This window comes from Panicum virgatum, chromosome 3K, assembly GCF_016808335.1.
Source record: "Panicum virgatum strain AP13 chromosome 3K, P.virgatum_v5, whole genome shotgun sequence".
Lineage (NCBI taxonomy): Eukaryota > Viridiplantae > Streptophyta > Magnoliopsida > Poales > Poaceae > Panicum > Panicum virgatum.
In genome coordinates this window covers 37,968,210-37,984,197 of record NC_053138.1, presented here as the reverse complement: position 1 = coordinate 37,984,197, position 15,988 = coordinate 37,968,210, and the positions used below count along the sequence as shown (strand labels likewise).

At 51.0% G+C, this 15,988-nt stretch overlaps 1 protein-coding gene and 1 long non-coding RNA gene across 2 annotated transcripts in view; one reads left to right on the top strand and one right to left on the bottom strand.

The window, feature by feature from the left end:
- LOC120700902 (protein SHOOT GRAVITROPISM 6-like) overlaps positions 1-15,988 on the bottom strand; it is a 35,392-nt gene that overhangs the window by 4,589 nt on the left and 14,815 nt on the right. The window contains exons 22-23 of the mRNA XM_039985100.1: positions 6,732-6,876; positions 5,921-6,002 (exon numbers count right to left, since the gene is read on the bottom strand). Of these exons, the coding sequence (XP_039841034.1) occupies positions 5,921-6,002; positions 6,732-6,876 (227 nt within the window). The remainder of the gene's footprint in view (positions 1-5,920; positions 6,003-6,731; positions 6,877-15,988) is intronic.
- LOC120699149 lies at positions 7,435-7,737 on the top strand. Its single transcript, XR_005685249.1, has 2 exons — positions 7,435-7,595; positions 7,685-7,737. It is a non-coding gene; the product is annotated as an uncharacterized LOC120699149 (long non-coding RNA).

Genomic DNA, 15,988 nt, shown 5'->3' with positions numbered 1-15,988 from the left:
AAGGTGCCCCCCATCGACGCAGTCCCGAAGAAAATGGAACTTCACATCGATATGTTTGCTTCGGTCGTGAAAGACGGGGTTCTTTGCCAGCGCAATGGCCGGCTGGTTGTCCACCTTGAGTGCTGGCGGGCGAGCTTCAACGCCAGTGAGCTCACCCAACAGCCGGCGCAGCCACACGACTTGGCACGCCGCGGTGGCCGCTGCAATGTACTCCGATTCACAGGTTGACAGCGCCACCACCTTCTGCTTCAGTGACTGCCAAGCCACCGGTGCGGTTCCAAGGGAGACGAGCACACCTGTGGTGCTCTTCCGTCCATCCACATCTCCAGCCATGTCCGCATCGCTGAACGCCGTCAGCTGAAGCCTGCCGTGCCTGGGGAAGACGACGCCCATGTCCAGAGAGCCCTGGACGTAGCGCAGAACCCGCTTGGCCGCTGTCCAGTGGTCCTCCCGCGGGTCTTCGAGGAAGCGGCTCACATACCCGACTGCGAACGTGATGTCCGGCCGCGTATGTGTCAGCCACCGCAGCCCGCCGACGATGCTCCGGTAACGCGTTGCGTCCACCCTCGCCGCCGTGCTGTTCTTTGACAACTTGATCCGCTCCTCCATCGGCGTTGCCATGGGCTTGCAGCCCGTCATCCCGGCCTGCTCCAGCAGCTTGAGCGCATAGGCGCGCTGGCCCAGCGCGATGGAGTCCCTCCTCTGCTTTACCTCGATGCCGAGGTAGTAGGAGAGTGCGCCGACATCGCTCATCTTGAAACGAGCCGCCATCTCGCACTTGAACTCTTCAATGTCCTGCGCCCGAGCTCCGGTGACGATCAAGTCGTCCACGTACACGCCGACGATGAGCTCTTCCTTCCCCCGTCGTCGTGTGTACAGCGCATGCTCGGTGGCGCAGCGTGCGAACCCAAGCTCATCCATGGTGGTGTCGAGCTTAGCGTTCCACGCCCTGGGAGCTTGGCGCAGCCCATACAGAGCCTTCCACAGCCGGAGCACCTTGTGCTCTGCCCCCGGCACCGCGAAGCCCGGCGCCTGCTTGACGTAGACCTTCTCCTCCAGGTCGCCGTTCAAGAACGCCGATTTGACGTCGAGGTGATGGACCTGCCAGTCCTTTGCCGCCGCAAGAGCTAGCAGCAACCGCACCGACTCCATCCGAGCCACCGGTGCGAACACCTCCTCGAAATCAATCCCTTCACGCTGCACAAAACCACGGGCAACGAGCCGAGCCTTGTGCTTGACAATGGCGCCATGCTCGTCCCGCTTTACCTTGTAGACCCATTTCAGGCCAATCGGCCGGCATCCCGCCGGCGGATCGACCCGCTCCCAGGTGCGGTTGTCCTCGATTGACCGCATCTCCTCCATCATGGCCTTCCGCCAGTCCGCGTCACGCTCCGCAACCGTGAACGTGGCCGGCTCCTCCGCGCTCATGAGCATGAGCTCTGGATCGGTGAGACGCGAGGCCAGCCCCGGTAGCTCTGCATCACCGATGACGTCGTCCACTCGCCTGAATCGGAGCTCCTCTCCGTCGTGGTAGGCATCCACGAACTCCGAGTAGGAGGACGGGGGGGGGGATGCGAACTCAGGATCCGCCGCCGCTGTCGGGGTCCCCTGTTCTGGAAAAACAGGGGAGGCTGGGGACGCTGAACTCGCCGCGCCAGGACTTGGCGGAACCTCCGCCGTGCCAGGACTTGGAGGCTCCACCGCCTCCGCTTCTGGCTCCTGCGCTTGCCTCTTCTGCGCCACTCCGGCGCTCGATCACCAGCTGCTCGACGACGAATTCGCCCGTCAAGCCGCCGCCGGACCCCTCTGCTTCCCCTGTCGCGGGCGTGCTCCAACTCCATGCCGCCGCCTCGTTGAAAACGACATCCCGGGACACCACCACCTTCTCCCGGGCCGGGTTGTAGAGCCGATAGGCCTTCGTCCCATCTTCATAGCCCAGGAACACCATCTTGGTGCTCCGATCTTCAAGCTTCCCAAGGCCTGGTTTGACGGTCTTCACGTGCCCGATGCAGCCGAACGTGCGTAGGTACGAGACGTTTGGCTTACGCCCATACCACGCCTGATACGGCGTCATCCCCTTCAGGGCCTTGGTCGGTGAGCGGTTCAAGATGAACACCACCGTGCTCACCGCCTCGCCCCAGAATTCCGCCGGCATCGCCTTCGCCTTCATCATCGAGCGTGCCATCCCAACGATGGTTTGATTTCGCCGCTCGACTACGCCATTCTGCTGTGGCGAATATGGCGCCGTCAGTTGACGCGCCACTCCCTCTCCTGCGCAGTAGTTGGCGAATTCCACCGCCGTGAACTCGCCACCACGGTCGGTTCTGAGGACGCGCAGTCTCTTCCCGAAGTCCGCCTCTGCCCGCGCCTTGAAGCGCCCGATGGCCTCCGCCGCCTCATCTTTGCTCGTCAGGAGCTGCAGCCACATGAACCGACTGCAGTCGTCCACGAGCAGGAGGAAGTATCTCCGACCACCATGCGTCGCCGGCGTGATGGGCCCGCACAGGTCTCCGTGGACCAGCTGGAGCACCTCCTGCGCCCGGTACTTGGCCGCCTTTGGGAACGGCAGACGCCTCTGCTTCCCGGCCAGGCAGCTGTCGCAGAGCTCGTCGACGTGCTTGATCTGCGGCAGCCCGGTCACCATCTTGCCTAGGCGTCCAAGCGCCTCGAAGCTCAAGTGGCCGAACCTCCCATGCCACAGCCATGGTTCCTCCGTGCACGCCGCCGCGAGACACACCGGTTGCTCCACCTTCAAATCCAGGAGATAAAGCCGGTTACGGGAACGTGTTACCTTGGCGAGAAGACGCCGTTCCCGGTCCCTGATGCTTAGTACTCCGGCCTTGATGAGCACCTCCGACCCGTGCTCATCCAGCTGCCCCATGCTCACGATGTTTGAGCGCAGCTGGGGAATGTAGTACACGTCCTGGAGTGCGCGGTGCTCGCCGTTGCGGCACCTGAAGAGGACCGTGCCCTGCCCGCGGATGATGACCCGCGAGCCATCGCCGAACTTGACCGTCCCGGTCTTGCTTTCGTCGAGGTCAGAGAAGGCGGCCCTGCTCCCCGTCATGTGGTTGCTGGCCCCAGAGTCCAGGTACCACCTCTGCTCCAGCTCGTCGCCGATCGCGCCCAGCAGCACCCGCGCCTGTGGCTCGTCAAGGTTGACGGGCTGCGGCGCAGTCCTCTGCTCCGTGTCCGCCTCCTCTGCTTCGCCATCCTTCAGCGCGCAGTACTGCGCCATCAACAGCGCGTGGTCGTCGTCGCTCTCTTCTTGAGCTAGGTGGGCCTCCTCCTTCTTCTCTTTCCGCTCCGGGCACTCCTTAGCCCAGTGCCCGATCTTGCCGCACTTGCGGCAGGCATCGAGGTCGAAGTTCTTCTTCTTTTTCCCCTTCCCGCGCGGATTCCCGCGCGCCTTGTTGCCGCCGGCATACCCGCCGCGGCTTGAGGAGTTCTCCCCAGTCCGCCGCTTCATGCGCGCGTTCCACTCCTCCTCGGTGAGCAGCAACTTGCCGCTCTCCTGCCTCCGCTCCAGCGGCGCATCAGAACGCCCTTCGCCAGGCGAAGTCGACCGACGACGTCCTCGAGCGAGACCTGATCCAGGTCCAAGGTGGCCTCGATTGTAACCGCCATCTGGCTGTACTTGGCCGGGCACGCGCGGAGCAGCTTGCAGACGACGTCCTCCTTCTCCAACTTCTTCCCCAGCGTTGCCAACTGGCTTGCCAACGACTGGAGTCGGAGCGCAAAGTCCTCCACAGCCTCGCCGTGGCGGAACTTCAGGTCGTCGAAGTCCCTGCGCAGCTGCTGCGCCTTGGCCCTCTTGGCTCGATCCGAGCCAACTCGAAATGAAGCCAGCATGTCCCATGCCTCCTTCGCCGTCTTCTTGTTGCCGATGGCCTCGTGGAACTCTGGTGGCGTGGATGACAGCAGTGCGTCCATGGCCTGGACGTCTTCATCCTCTTCTTTGGTGCCGACTTCCACGGCCGTCCAGAGCTTGCGCGCCTTGAGCCGCCACTTCATCAGCACCACCCACTCGCCATAGTTGGTGCGAGTGAGCTGCGGCCAGTCCCGCGAGCTCGTCTCCCGCACCGTCCTGATCACAACCTCCGAGACATCCTTCCCCTTGTCGCCTGCACTGGACGCCGGGGAGTTTTCGCCAGCCATCGTTCAGCCGCTAGGCTAGAACGACACCGTACGGCTCTGATACCACTTGTTGGCTTTAGAACACAATAACTAGGTGAGCAACCTGCTCACCTTCCTCTCCCTCTCCTTGACTCCAAGGTAGAAGAAGAGCTGAGCTCCTCTGCACACACACACACAGCTCTCTGCGTTGGCTGAGAGTTAGAGACTGGAATGTGGCAAACTGAACTGCCTTTTCTCATTGCATTGCACTCATATTTATACACCATTTGCTACCTACTCTAAGGTGCTAATAACTTCTATCATTATCTGAACATTAGTGGCCTAGAGCCACAAGTCAACAAAGGCTGCAAGTCAACAAAAGCTGCTAGCAAACTGCAAACTTGCCTTGCTAGCAAACTGCAGACTTGCCTTGACTTAAACAGATAAGGGACAGCTGTAGATTAAGTCCTACAGTATGCACCCATACATCATTCAGCAGTCATAAACAAACCAATTAAGCATCCGTTGATTGGAACTTCAGGTCCTTATTTTACAATGATAAAATTCCCTGGCTCTGAACCCAGAAGAGTAATTGAACTAAAAAGTAGAGTATGAGATTTTATATTACTATAGTATGTACTAGTGAGTGTGGACCTTTTGCACATAGGGTCAATGCACCTCATCACCCACGATACAGAGGATGCATCAATATGTTTGCTGCTCTATTTAAATTTCAAATGATGAAGGACGAATCTCGGTGCTAGATGGAATGGATACACGCAATGAGTACATGCCCATATAGGCAAATTTGTACGGGTCCTCCCCTACTGTAAACTGTTCTCGTGAAATAAATTAAATATATGAAGAAACACATGTCTAATTATAGAGGTGTAAGAGGTTAGATAACAGGACTTGAAGGATATGCAACACTCTTCGGAAGAAAGGCAAAACAGATTAATGCGCGATCATTGCATATTAATTATGAAATGTATAACAGAGATCATATTCCGTGTGTAAATATATAAAACACAGAGTAACAATTAAATGTATCGGGAGTGAGAGAGACATCAAATGATCAAACAGTGTACCAAAACCATTTAGAATGGAAACATCTATACTCGCCCTCTTAGAGTCTTAGTATTAGTTTTCTGTCTCGGTAAGCTTTTTAAGTTTATCTCAACTAGTCCAACTACAGTCATAAATCACAGAAATCAGATATTTTCTTACACTTATTTTCAAGAATATTCTTATATAAATTGTTCATGTAGCTGAAACATTACAAAATCTGGCAGGAATACATGGGAAATATTAATATCTCATTGAAGTTCCAGATAATTATACCAAGGCTTGTTTCTAAGCAATATTTTCAAACAGTTTTGAAAAAAAAGGAGCAAACTATCAATATGATAAAAAGAAAGGGCGTACCCAGTGCCGTAGGCTTCCCGCACTGAGCGGGGTCTGGGGAAGGGTATCAATATGACAAACATAGGAGACTGCTATGCAATAAGCAAATAGTAAAAGACCAATCATGACAAAATGAGAGCAAGAAAGGTCTGTCTATACTCAACATCATAGTCTTTCAGTCCCAAACAAGTTGGGGTAGAGTTGAAACCCAACACGAAACACCAAAAGGAGAAGGCCAGAGAAGGGAGAGAGGGAAAAGCTTTTAAAAAGACTGAAAGGGAAAAAGGTCTGTCTATGCTATCAAAAGCAAATTCATGGCCCATGTATCGACCACTACCAGCTGAAAAAGACAATAGTACAAACAAGATATGATTTGCTGCCATGTTATGAATGAAATCACCTAAAAGGTCGATTGCAGTAATGACAGCTTGCTTTGCAGTAGGATGCTGAACATGAAGCAGCCTTCCAAGCATATTAGTGCCCTGAGTACAAGAGAGTGACAATAGCAAATTAAAAAAAAACAAAATAAAGAAAATTTGAATATTGTATTGACTGGATACAAAGACATTGAGGCGATTTAATTGAAATGTCCAAAAAAGAGGTAAAATGTGGTCAGCACCCAGCACTAAGGATAATGTAAAATAGGACAACACTGTAAATCTGTAATAGACCATGGAAGACGAGGACAGATTAAGCAAGTAACCCCTGCACCTTCAGGAGTCCAGAGTTCTGTTCAGTGTCTGTTTTCCATTTAGTTTCGTCAGAGTCTAAGTTAGGATTGGTCAGTCTTCGACTTCTTCTACAAGTTAGGTGTTAGTTAAGTAGTGGAGTTAGCTGCTTGAGGTGGCTGGAATCAAGGGTCACTAAGGCCTTTTGGCCATGTTCTCTGGCCTACAGGGCTACAGGCCATGTACATAAAGAGAAAAGCTGCACTTGAACTGCAAAATCCCCTGTGTTCCACTTCCAATTCAAGTGAAAGTGAGTTGAGTGAGTTGAGAGGCTTACACACATTGGTGGGTAGAATTTTTTGTTCAAAATTGAAATGATGCAGAAAGATTAGCTGACAATATTTCTATACCAGTCAAACTCGTCAGACTGAACGAAACAAATTTGTTTTATAGAGTGCTAGAGTTGTCTTAAATGCAAGCATATCATTAGTTATCAGATTGGTCAAGAAAAAAAGAAGTTTGCTTATAAAAGGGATAACATACCACAAGTGCATTAATTCTGGCTTCGATCAACAGTTGAATGGAGCATATCTTGCAGCATAACCATACATCAATGCCAAGTGCTGCGTATGTATCATCCACATCTTCCACTTTTGCAATTGCACCAAATGAGAAAAATGAGAGGAACCTGTCAGAATCAGATGTCATAAATTCATAAGTAACCTGGACCTGCAAAAGTGAACTACAAGTCTACAAGCTAAATACTAGTTGCCTTCATATTCCCCAGTCCCTCCATTTCTGTGTTTTGTTTAGCTTATGAATTGCTGCTAGACATGATGGGCACTGAGATACAGGATAATAGATAGGTCTCTCCTACCAAAAGGTTACTATAAGTACCTCTGGAGAGCACTTTGGCCCTGCATTATCAAGTATTGTCGGGTGCCACAATTAGGGACACCCTAATGGGTACTAAGATCGCTTTAAAAAACACAAATACCTGTAAAGGCAACTAGGCCCGCGAAGGCCCACGGCCTGCTTCCCATTTGGGAAGAAAGGAAAGGACTCAAAGAAGCTCAGCATGCGGCCCATTCACATCCCCCTCGAACCAGTCCCCGGCATGTACCGCCACCAGGTGTGCACTCCTTCATCTCAATTGAGCCGCCTTTCGGTTTTCGTTGCCCCACGCATAGCGTGGCCTCGTGCACGCTTGCTGTATTGTCTGATTGAACGTGATCTGACAATGTCTCTGGTTCAGATACCCAAGGATCGGGTGGTGAAGAGACTACATTAAGGTTTTCGATATTGAGAAAGTGGTATAAAGCCCTTGAAAGCTTAAGAGCTGATATTGAGTTTGCTAAGAAAAGGAGACTTTCAACTTCTGCTCCAAAGACAGTTAGTTCGCTCCAGGTGAGACCTGTTTCCTTCGTGTAATCTGCAATCATGCAACTTGACTTTTTGTTGTAACTCACCGACCTGTACGGCTGTACCACTTGCAGAATGGAGTTGTGTTCTCACTTAATGGATCAAAATTCATGATTCTCTTCAGTTACATCAACGCCATAATCATTACCGGCTTTGGAATTATGTAAGGGGAACCTGTGTGGATTTGCAAACAATATTTGGAACAGATAAGAAATTTATACCACAGCTTGTGAAGATACCTTCCATCTTCTGGTTGAGTTTGAGGAAGATCTAATTGATCTGATCATTGATGGCAAACAGTTTTGGTTCCATGCTATAATCAAGATCTATTCCATCAAGTTTCTTCGGACTGGTAATGATGACTACATGGAGGGAGTGGACTGCAAAGAGTTGAATTTTTCAGGCCAATACAAGGATATAGCACCCAACAATGATGCTGGAGAAATTCCCATTGGTATACCTGCTCTTAAGAGTGCATTCAAGGCTTCCAGTGATTATTGTGGACAAACATCCCCTGAATTACAGAAAGCTATTGTCACGTGGGTTATTTATTTTGGTGAGTCACCAAAATTTCACTATGTCTTCTTGGCATGCTGCAAATTTATAGTCATGGAAAAGTTCGACACGCTAAATAAAGTTGACAAAGGTCTAGGGTTGATGGTCAAAATGGGGTTCCCTTTGTAGCATTGCTATGCTATGGGTGCTGAAATCTTTGGCAGGCCGTCCTGTCCCTGCAATTGATGAGGAGACCGATGAAATCATGAGGAAAGGGGTTCCTGGAATTAAAAGTGTGAAGGACATCTTCAACAACATTTGTCTGTGGACCAATTCTTCACCTTACGAGTCAGCTTGTGTACAAGATTTAAGATCAAAGGAGAAACCAAGCTTCAGCCCATTTAAGATCAAAGGATATTCAATGGGCTGAAGCTTGGTTTCTCCTTTGATCTTAAATCTTGTACACAAGCTGACTCGTAAGGTGAAGAATTAGTCCACAGGCAAATGTTGTTGAAGATGTCCTTCACACTTTTAATTCTAGGAACCCCTTTCCTCATGATTTCATCAGTCTCCTCATCAATTGCAGGGACAGGACGGCCTGCCAAAGATTTCAGCACCCATCGCATAGCAATGCTACAAAGGAAACCCCATTTTCTGACCATCAAACTAGACCTTTGTCAACTTTATTTAGCGTGTCGAACTTTTCCATGACTATAGATTTGCAGCATGCCAAGAAGACATAGTGAAATTTTAGTGACTCACCAAAATAAATAACCCACGTGCCAATAGCTTTCTGTAATTCAGGGGATGTTTGTCCACAATAATCACTAGAAGCCTTGAATGCACTCTTAAGAGCAGGTATACCAATGGGAATTTCTCCAGCATCATTGTTGGGTGCTATATCCTTGTATTGGCCTAAAAAATTCAACTCTTTGCAGTCCACTCCCCCATGTAGTCATCATTACCAGTCCGAAGAAACTTGTTGGAATAGATCTTCTTGATTATAGCATGGAACCAAGACTGTTTGCCATCAATGATCAGATCAATTAGATCTTCATCAAACTCAACCAGAAGATGGAAGGTATCTTCACAAGCTGTGGTATAAAATTTCTTGTCTGTTCCAAAATTATTTGCAAATCCACACAGGTTCTCCTTACATAATTCCAAAGCCGGTAATGAATTATGGCGTTGATGTAACTAAAGAGAATCATGAATTTTGATCCATTAAGTGAGAACACAACTCCATTCTGCAAGTGGTACAGCCGTACAGGTCGGTGAGTTACAACAAAAAGTCAAGTTGCATGATTGTAGATTACACGAAGGAAACAGTCTCACCTGGAGCGAACTGACTGTCTTTGGAGCAGAAGTTGAAAGTCTCCTTTTCTTAGCAAACTCAATATCAGCTCTTAAGCTTTCAAGGGCTTTATACCACTTTCTCAATATCGAAAACCTTAATGTAGTCTCTTCACCACCCGATCCTTGGGTATCCTGAACCAGAGACATTGTCAGATCACGTTCAATCAGACAATACAGCAAGCGTGCACGAGGCCACGCTATGCGTGGGGGCAACGAAAACCGAAAGGCGGCTCAATTGAGATGAAGGAAGTGCATACCTGGTGGCGGTACATGCCGGGGACATCAAGCGCCTGGACATTGGCTTTGAGGTCCACCTTCAGTACGAACTGCAATGCTGATATTGCCATCTGGAAAGGGAGAAGATTAAATCAAAACTGGACTGAACCACAGTAAACTCACAACTTCACAAGCACAGAATATGGAATAGCTAACACCCTACTGTATTACGCGTTGACACTTGACAGGAATCGATATGATAAAAAAATCATGCAAAAACATCGCAAATAAAAAGGTTATGCTCAAGCTAATTTTAAAAAGACACGAGGAAGATGGTCATGCGCAGTAAATCACATGATTCTTGTCTCTATTCATCCACTGGGGTGTTGCATACCTTCATGAGTTTGCTCTAGATAAATGAAAACACACGCACCTGAACGGTTTCCTGAAATGATAGTGAATGATTGTTCTTCGTTTTTTCTTCTCAAGAAAGTTGACAGTCTCCCTATCCCTTTGACCAGCACTTGCTGCCTGAGAAGAATGCATGGGAGAAGTCATGTCTTTCTGATATAGAATGTATTCCAAAATGATGCAGGTAAAATGGGATGATATAAGTTTATCCATCGAGAATGTTATCGAGGCAAAAAACTAATAAGTTTCTACAGAATTTATAAATAAACACTGTCTTATCTGCAGACGTGAAAATCATCCAAAAGATAAACGATTAGTTTGCATTATGAGTTGGATGAACAAGGGAGTCAGTGAGTAGCTCAAATTTCCTGAATAATAAATACCTTGTGACTCAAGAAATACCCAGCAGGATACATGTAGAAAGCTGTGGAGTTTCTTTCTCTTCATCAATGCCCAAAATCATAGCAACTGCGTAGAAGAGTACAAGGGCGGTCTAAGGCTCTAAGCATTAAGATATATAACAGAAAATTGTAAACGCATGGTTGCAGGTTCCACCACTCCCATTTTATTGTGGAGAAGGAACACCACCTCAAATATGTAAGTCTCTGAGTTAATTGTAAGTTGGTTGTAATTGGTTACGTTTGTGTTTTTTCCCTTTTATTTGTCTAAAAATTTCGGCAAAACTCTTGCCGCCTTTCTAAAGAAAATATGTAAGTCTCATTGCACTAACCAACTCCAGAAGGTCTCTTGGCACATACTGAGTCCAGATCTTGTTCTATCTGCAATCCTTGAAGAAACAAGCATATACAGTTGGTTACATGCAGAAGATCACTGTTTAAATACAGAAGTATGCCAGGTTATTGAAAAAAATCTTGTTTATATAAAAATTATCATTGATGGAAATATTATACACAGTAAATATAACATTGTTTTGGTTTGTGACGACCCCTGACTCCCTGCACAGTACGTTGTTTGAAATTCACAGGCCCCACTTAATTTCTTTCCTTCAACTTATTGTGCAAGATCAACATAGACAAAACGTATGCATAAATCAGGATAAATACTTTCGAGAGGATATCTCAGTGTCCTCTCATACATCCAACACGAGTACATGACACTGAGCATGAGTGGGATTTAACTAATGATGCAGATAGAATTAGTTTCATGTTAGGAAGCAATTATAGACACTACCAGTGTGAAGTCCTGATCTATTATCTATTTCCTTGAGGTCAATTTACCATTGTGCCAAAACATCAGCAGACATTTCATATCCAATTTGGAACATAATTTTCCAGCTTGATTCGTTGCCTCATGAGCCAATGCTCTTCCCTCACCTGTAATGAAGATTGAAGACATAGCTATGATTATCAGCATTCTAAAACAAGCATACAAATAAACATTACTAAAGTGTCATGTTTTGATGTTACTCGAATGCGTTGAGCGCGCGGAAGCTCAAGCGGAGGACGAGGCCCTCGCAGCCACCCTCGACAAAATGGCGAGCGAGGCCTTGGACTCCACGCACCGACATGCCGGGAGCTTCGAACCCGCCGAGGGTATCAAAAAGGTGCCCCTCGACCCGAGCCACTCCGACGACAAGGCGTTGCAGATCAGCGCCACCCTCGACGACAAATAGGAAGTGGCGCTCGTCGATTTCCTCCGCGCCAACGCAGATATCTTTGCGTGGAGCCCCTCGGACATGCCTGGCATACCGAGGGAGGTCGCCGAGCACTCTTTTGATATCCGACCCAACTCCAAGCCGGTGAAGCAGCGCCTAAGACGCTTCGACGAGCTCAAGCGCCGGGCGATCGGCGAGGAGTTGCAGAAACTTCTGGCGGCCGGATTCATCAAAGAGGTATTCCATCCCGAGTGGCTAGCTAATCCAGTATTAGTAAAGAAAAAGAGTGGAAGCTGGAGGATGTGTGTGGATTACACTAGTTTAAATAAGACATGTCCGAAGGTTCCCTTTCCCTTGCCACGCATTGATCAGATTGTAGATACTACTGCGGGATGTGTGCTCTTATCCTTTCTTGATGCTTACCGGTTACCACCAAATCTAGATGAAAGAGTCCGACCAGCTCGCGACTTCTTTTATCACACCTTTCGGCATGTACTGCTACGTTACGATGCCCTTTGGCCTCAGAAACGCCGGAGCCACCTATCAACGGTGCATGCTCCACGTTTTCGGAGACCATCTCGGGCGGAGCGTAGAGGTGTATGTCGACGATATCGTTGTGAAATCCAGGAAGGCGGACGACCTGGTTGCTGATCTCAGGATCGCATTCGATTGTCTACGAGCCAAAGGGGTAAAACTTAACCCCGAGAAGTGCGTGTTCGGGGTGCCTCGAGGCATGCTTGGGCTTCATTGTCTCCCAGCGGGTCATCGAACCCAACCCTGACAAAGTCTCGGCCATCACTCGGATGGGACCGATCCGAGACTTGAAGGGGGTACAGAGGGTCATGGGATGCCTAGCGTCCCTTAGCCGTTTTATCTCGCGTCTCGGCGAGAAAGGCTTACCTCTGTACCGACTCTTGAGGAAAACCGAGCGCTTCACGTGGACCCCGAAGCTCAAGAAGCCTCGAAAGGCTGAAGGCATCGCTCACTCGAGCTCCCATTCTCACACCGCCTACGGACGGCGAGCCCTCTACCTGTACGTAGCCGCGACGACCCAAGTGGTCAGCGCGGTGATCGTGGTCGAAAGACAAGAGGAGGGTCATGCTCTGCCCGTCCAACGACCGGTGTACTACATCAGCGAGGTGTTGTCTGAAACTAAGACACGCTATCCACAGATTTAAATGCTGCTCTACGCAGTGGTGTTGGCTCGGCGCAAGCTGCGCCACTACTTAGAGGCTCATCCCGTCACCGTGGTCTCATCTTTCCCCTTGGGAGAGATAGCCCGCAACCGGGAGGCCGAGGGTAGAATTGCCAAATGGTCTGTGGAGCTGGAGAGAAACACTCACCTACGCCCCTCGCAAGGCAATCAAGTCCCAAATTTTGGCTGACTTCGTGGCTGAGTGGACGGACACTCAGCTACCCCCGCCACAAATCCAGGGCGAATGCTGGACTATGTACTTCGACGGGTCGGTGATGAAAACCGGCGCCGGTGCCGGCCTCCTCTTCATCTCACCCCTCGGGGAACACATGCGGTACGTGATCCGCTTGCATTTCCCTGCTTCGAACAACATGCGGAGTATGAGGCCCTCCTCGGTGGCCTCCGCATCGCCATCGAGCTCGGCGTCAAACGCCTCGACGCGCGCGGTGACTCTCAGCTCGTCGTCGATCAAGTCATGAAGGAGTCTAGCTGTCATGACCCAAAGATGGCCTCGAGTACAAATTCGACGGCCTCGAGCTCAATCATGTCTCGCGCAAGTACAACGAGGACGCCGACGAACTGGCCAAGATAGCCTCGGGACGGACCACCGTCCCCCCGAATATCTTCGATCATGACATCTCCAGGCCCTCCGTCGAGTTCAAGCAACCGACGGAGTCAGGCCCCTCGTCCGCCGGGCCCTCCGGCGGGAACCCCCCGGCGGATGGGGTCGAGCCCATGGACACTGACTTCGGGACAACCTCCGGACGAGGCCGAAGCGATGGAAGTCGACGAGGCCCCCGCTTCGCGAGACTGGCGCGTTCAGTACCTTGAACTGGATGATTCGAGGGGTCCTACCCTCGGACCGCGCTCAGGCGCGACGCCTCGCTCCAGGCGGGCCAAGTCCTTCGTTCTAATCGACAATGAGCTACACAAGCGTAGCCCCTCGGGTGTCCTGCAACGATGCATTGCCCATCCCCGAGGGCAAGGAGCTGATCCGCGACATCCATGCTGGCATCTGCGGCCACCACGCCGCGCCACGCACCCTCGTGGGTAACGCGTTTCGGCAAGGCTTTTACTGGCCCACCCCGCGGTCGCCGACGCCACTGACGTCGTGCGGACTTGCGAGGGATGCCAGTTCTACGCTCGAAAAACACACCTCCCGGCCCATGCCCTGCAGACGATCCCCATCACGTGGCCGTTTGCCGTGTGGGACTAGACCTCGTCGGTCCGCTGAAAAAGGCGCCCGGGGGCTTCACCCACTTGCTGGTGGCGGTCGACAAGTTCTCCAAATGGATCGAGGCTCGACCCATCGGCAAGATCAAATCCGAGCAAGCAGTCCAATTCTTCACCGACATCGTCTTCAAGTTCGAGGTCCCAAACTCGATCATCACTGACAACGGCACCCAGTTCACAGACAAGAAATTCTTGGCGTTCTGCGACAGCTTCCACATACGTGTGGACTGGTCAGCTGTGGCACACCCACAGACGAACGGGCAAGTGGAGCGTGCCAATGGCATGATCCTCCAAGGACTAAAGCCAAGGATCTTCAACAAGCTGAACAAGTTCGGCCGGAGGTGGCTCACAGAGCTACCCTCGGTCATCTGGAGCCTGAGGACGACCCCAAGCAGAGCTACGGGTTTTTTCTCCGTTCTTCCTCGTCTATGGCGCCGAGGCCATCCTCCCCACCGACTTGGAATACGGATCGCCAAGGCTCAAGGCATATCAAGAGCAACGAAACCAGCGAACTCGCGAAGACTCGCTGGACCAAGTGGACGAGGCTCGAGACATGGCGCTCCTCCACTCTGCGCGCTACCAGCAGTCTTTACGAAGGTATCAAGCGCAGAGGGTCCGGCGCCGAGACCTCAACGAAGGGGACTTGGTGCTAAGGCTTCGACAGGACAATAAGGGCAGCCACAAGCTCTCACCTCCATGGGAAGGACCGTACATAATCGCCGAGGTACTCAAGCCCGGCACGTACAAGCTGGCCAACGAAAAAGGCGAAGTCCTCACCAACGCTTGGAATATACAACAGCTACGTCGTTTCTACCCTTAGCATTCCAAGCTATTTCTATATTGTTCGTAATCGCATTTTCAACTTCCCGAAATAATAAGGAAGCACGCTTCACTTATCGCTTTTTGGGAACCTTCCCGACCCTCGAGGGCTCGGGCGCGCACGAACATTGAGGTACGCTCGGCTTTACCCTCGGCAAAGCCGAGCCTCCCTCGGGGGCTACTACGGGGGGAACCCCCGAACGTCCCCAAAAAGTCGCCAATGTTTTTTCGAAATATTTCCGTCTCGACCCTAAGCCTCTCGTATCCTTGGAAAAAAAACGGACGCGAGGCGTAAGCAACTACGGTACGGGGCTGGCCGAGTCGTGGGGCCGCCTACGCCTCTGGGATACGGCACCCCCCTCACCACCCTACGCCTACGTTGCTTATGAACACGAACTTCCTCGCAGATGTTTATCTAAGTCGCATACGAAGAACACGGAAATAAAGTAAAGAAACACAGACTCGAACACACAAGGCCTCGACGGGCAACACATTCAAATTACGAAACAAAATCCTTTATATTCATAGAGTGCGATTACAAAGTGCGACTATGATATAAACACTAATCTATTTACATGGGCTTCGAGGCCCAACTGTCCTACAGGCTACCATCCCCCCCCTTGCAGGTCTTCAGGGGCGTCGAATTCGGCGATGGGAGGGATGTCCGCCTCGAGCTTCTCGGCGAGAACGGTGGCGAACTCCTCCGCGGCTGCGTCGGCTTCATCCATGATGGCCGATGCGGCGTCCGCGTCAGCATCATCAGGGACGACGTACCCCGACGACACCCTCTAGAGATCCATGAGGTAATGCGTCGAGGCCACGGCGAGAGCCCGCAGGACACCGAGGCGGAAGGTACTCTTGGCGTGTTCGGCAATCCGGCCGCCTAGCGCGCGCAGGCGGCTGATCACCGAACTGCCCGAGACGGCACCCTCCCCCTCGAGCCGGTGGAAGTTCGCGATGACGACCGCTGCCGTCAGCCCCTTCTTCGCCAGACGCACCAGCGCGTCGGTGAGGCCCTCGAGTCTGTCCTGCTGCGCT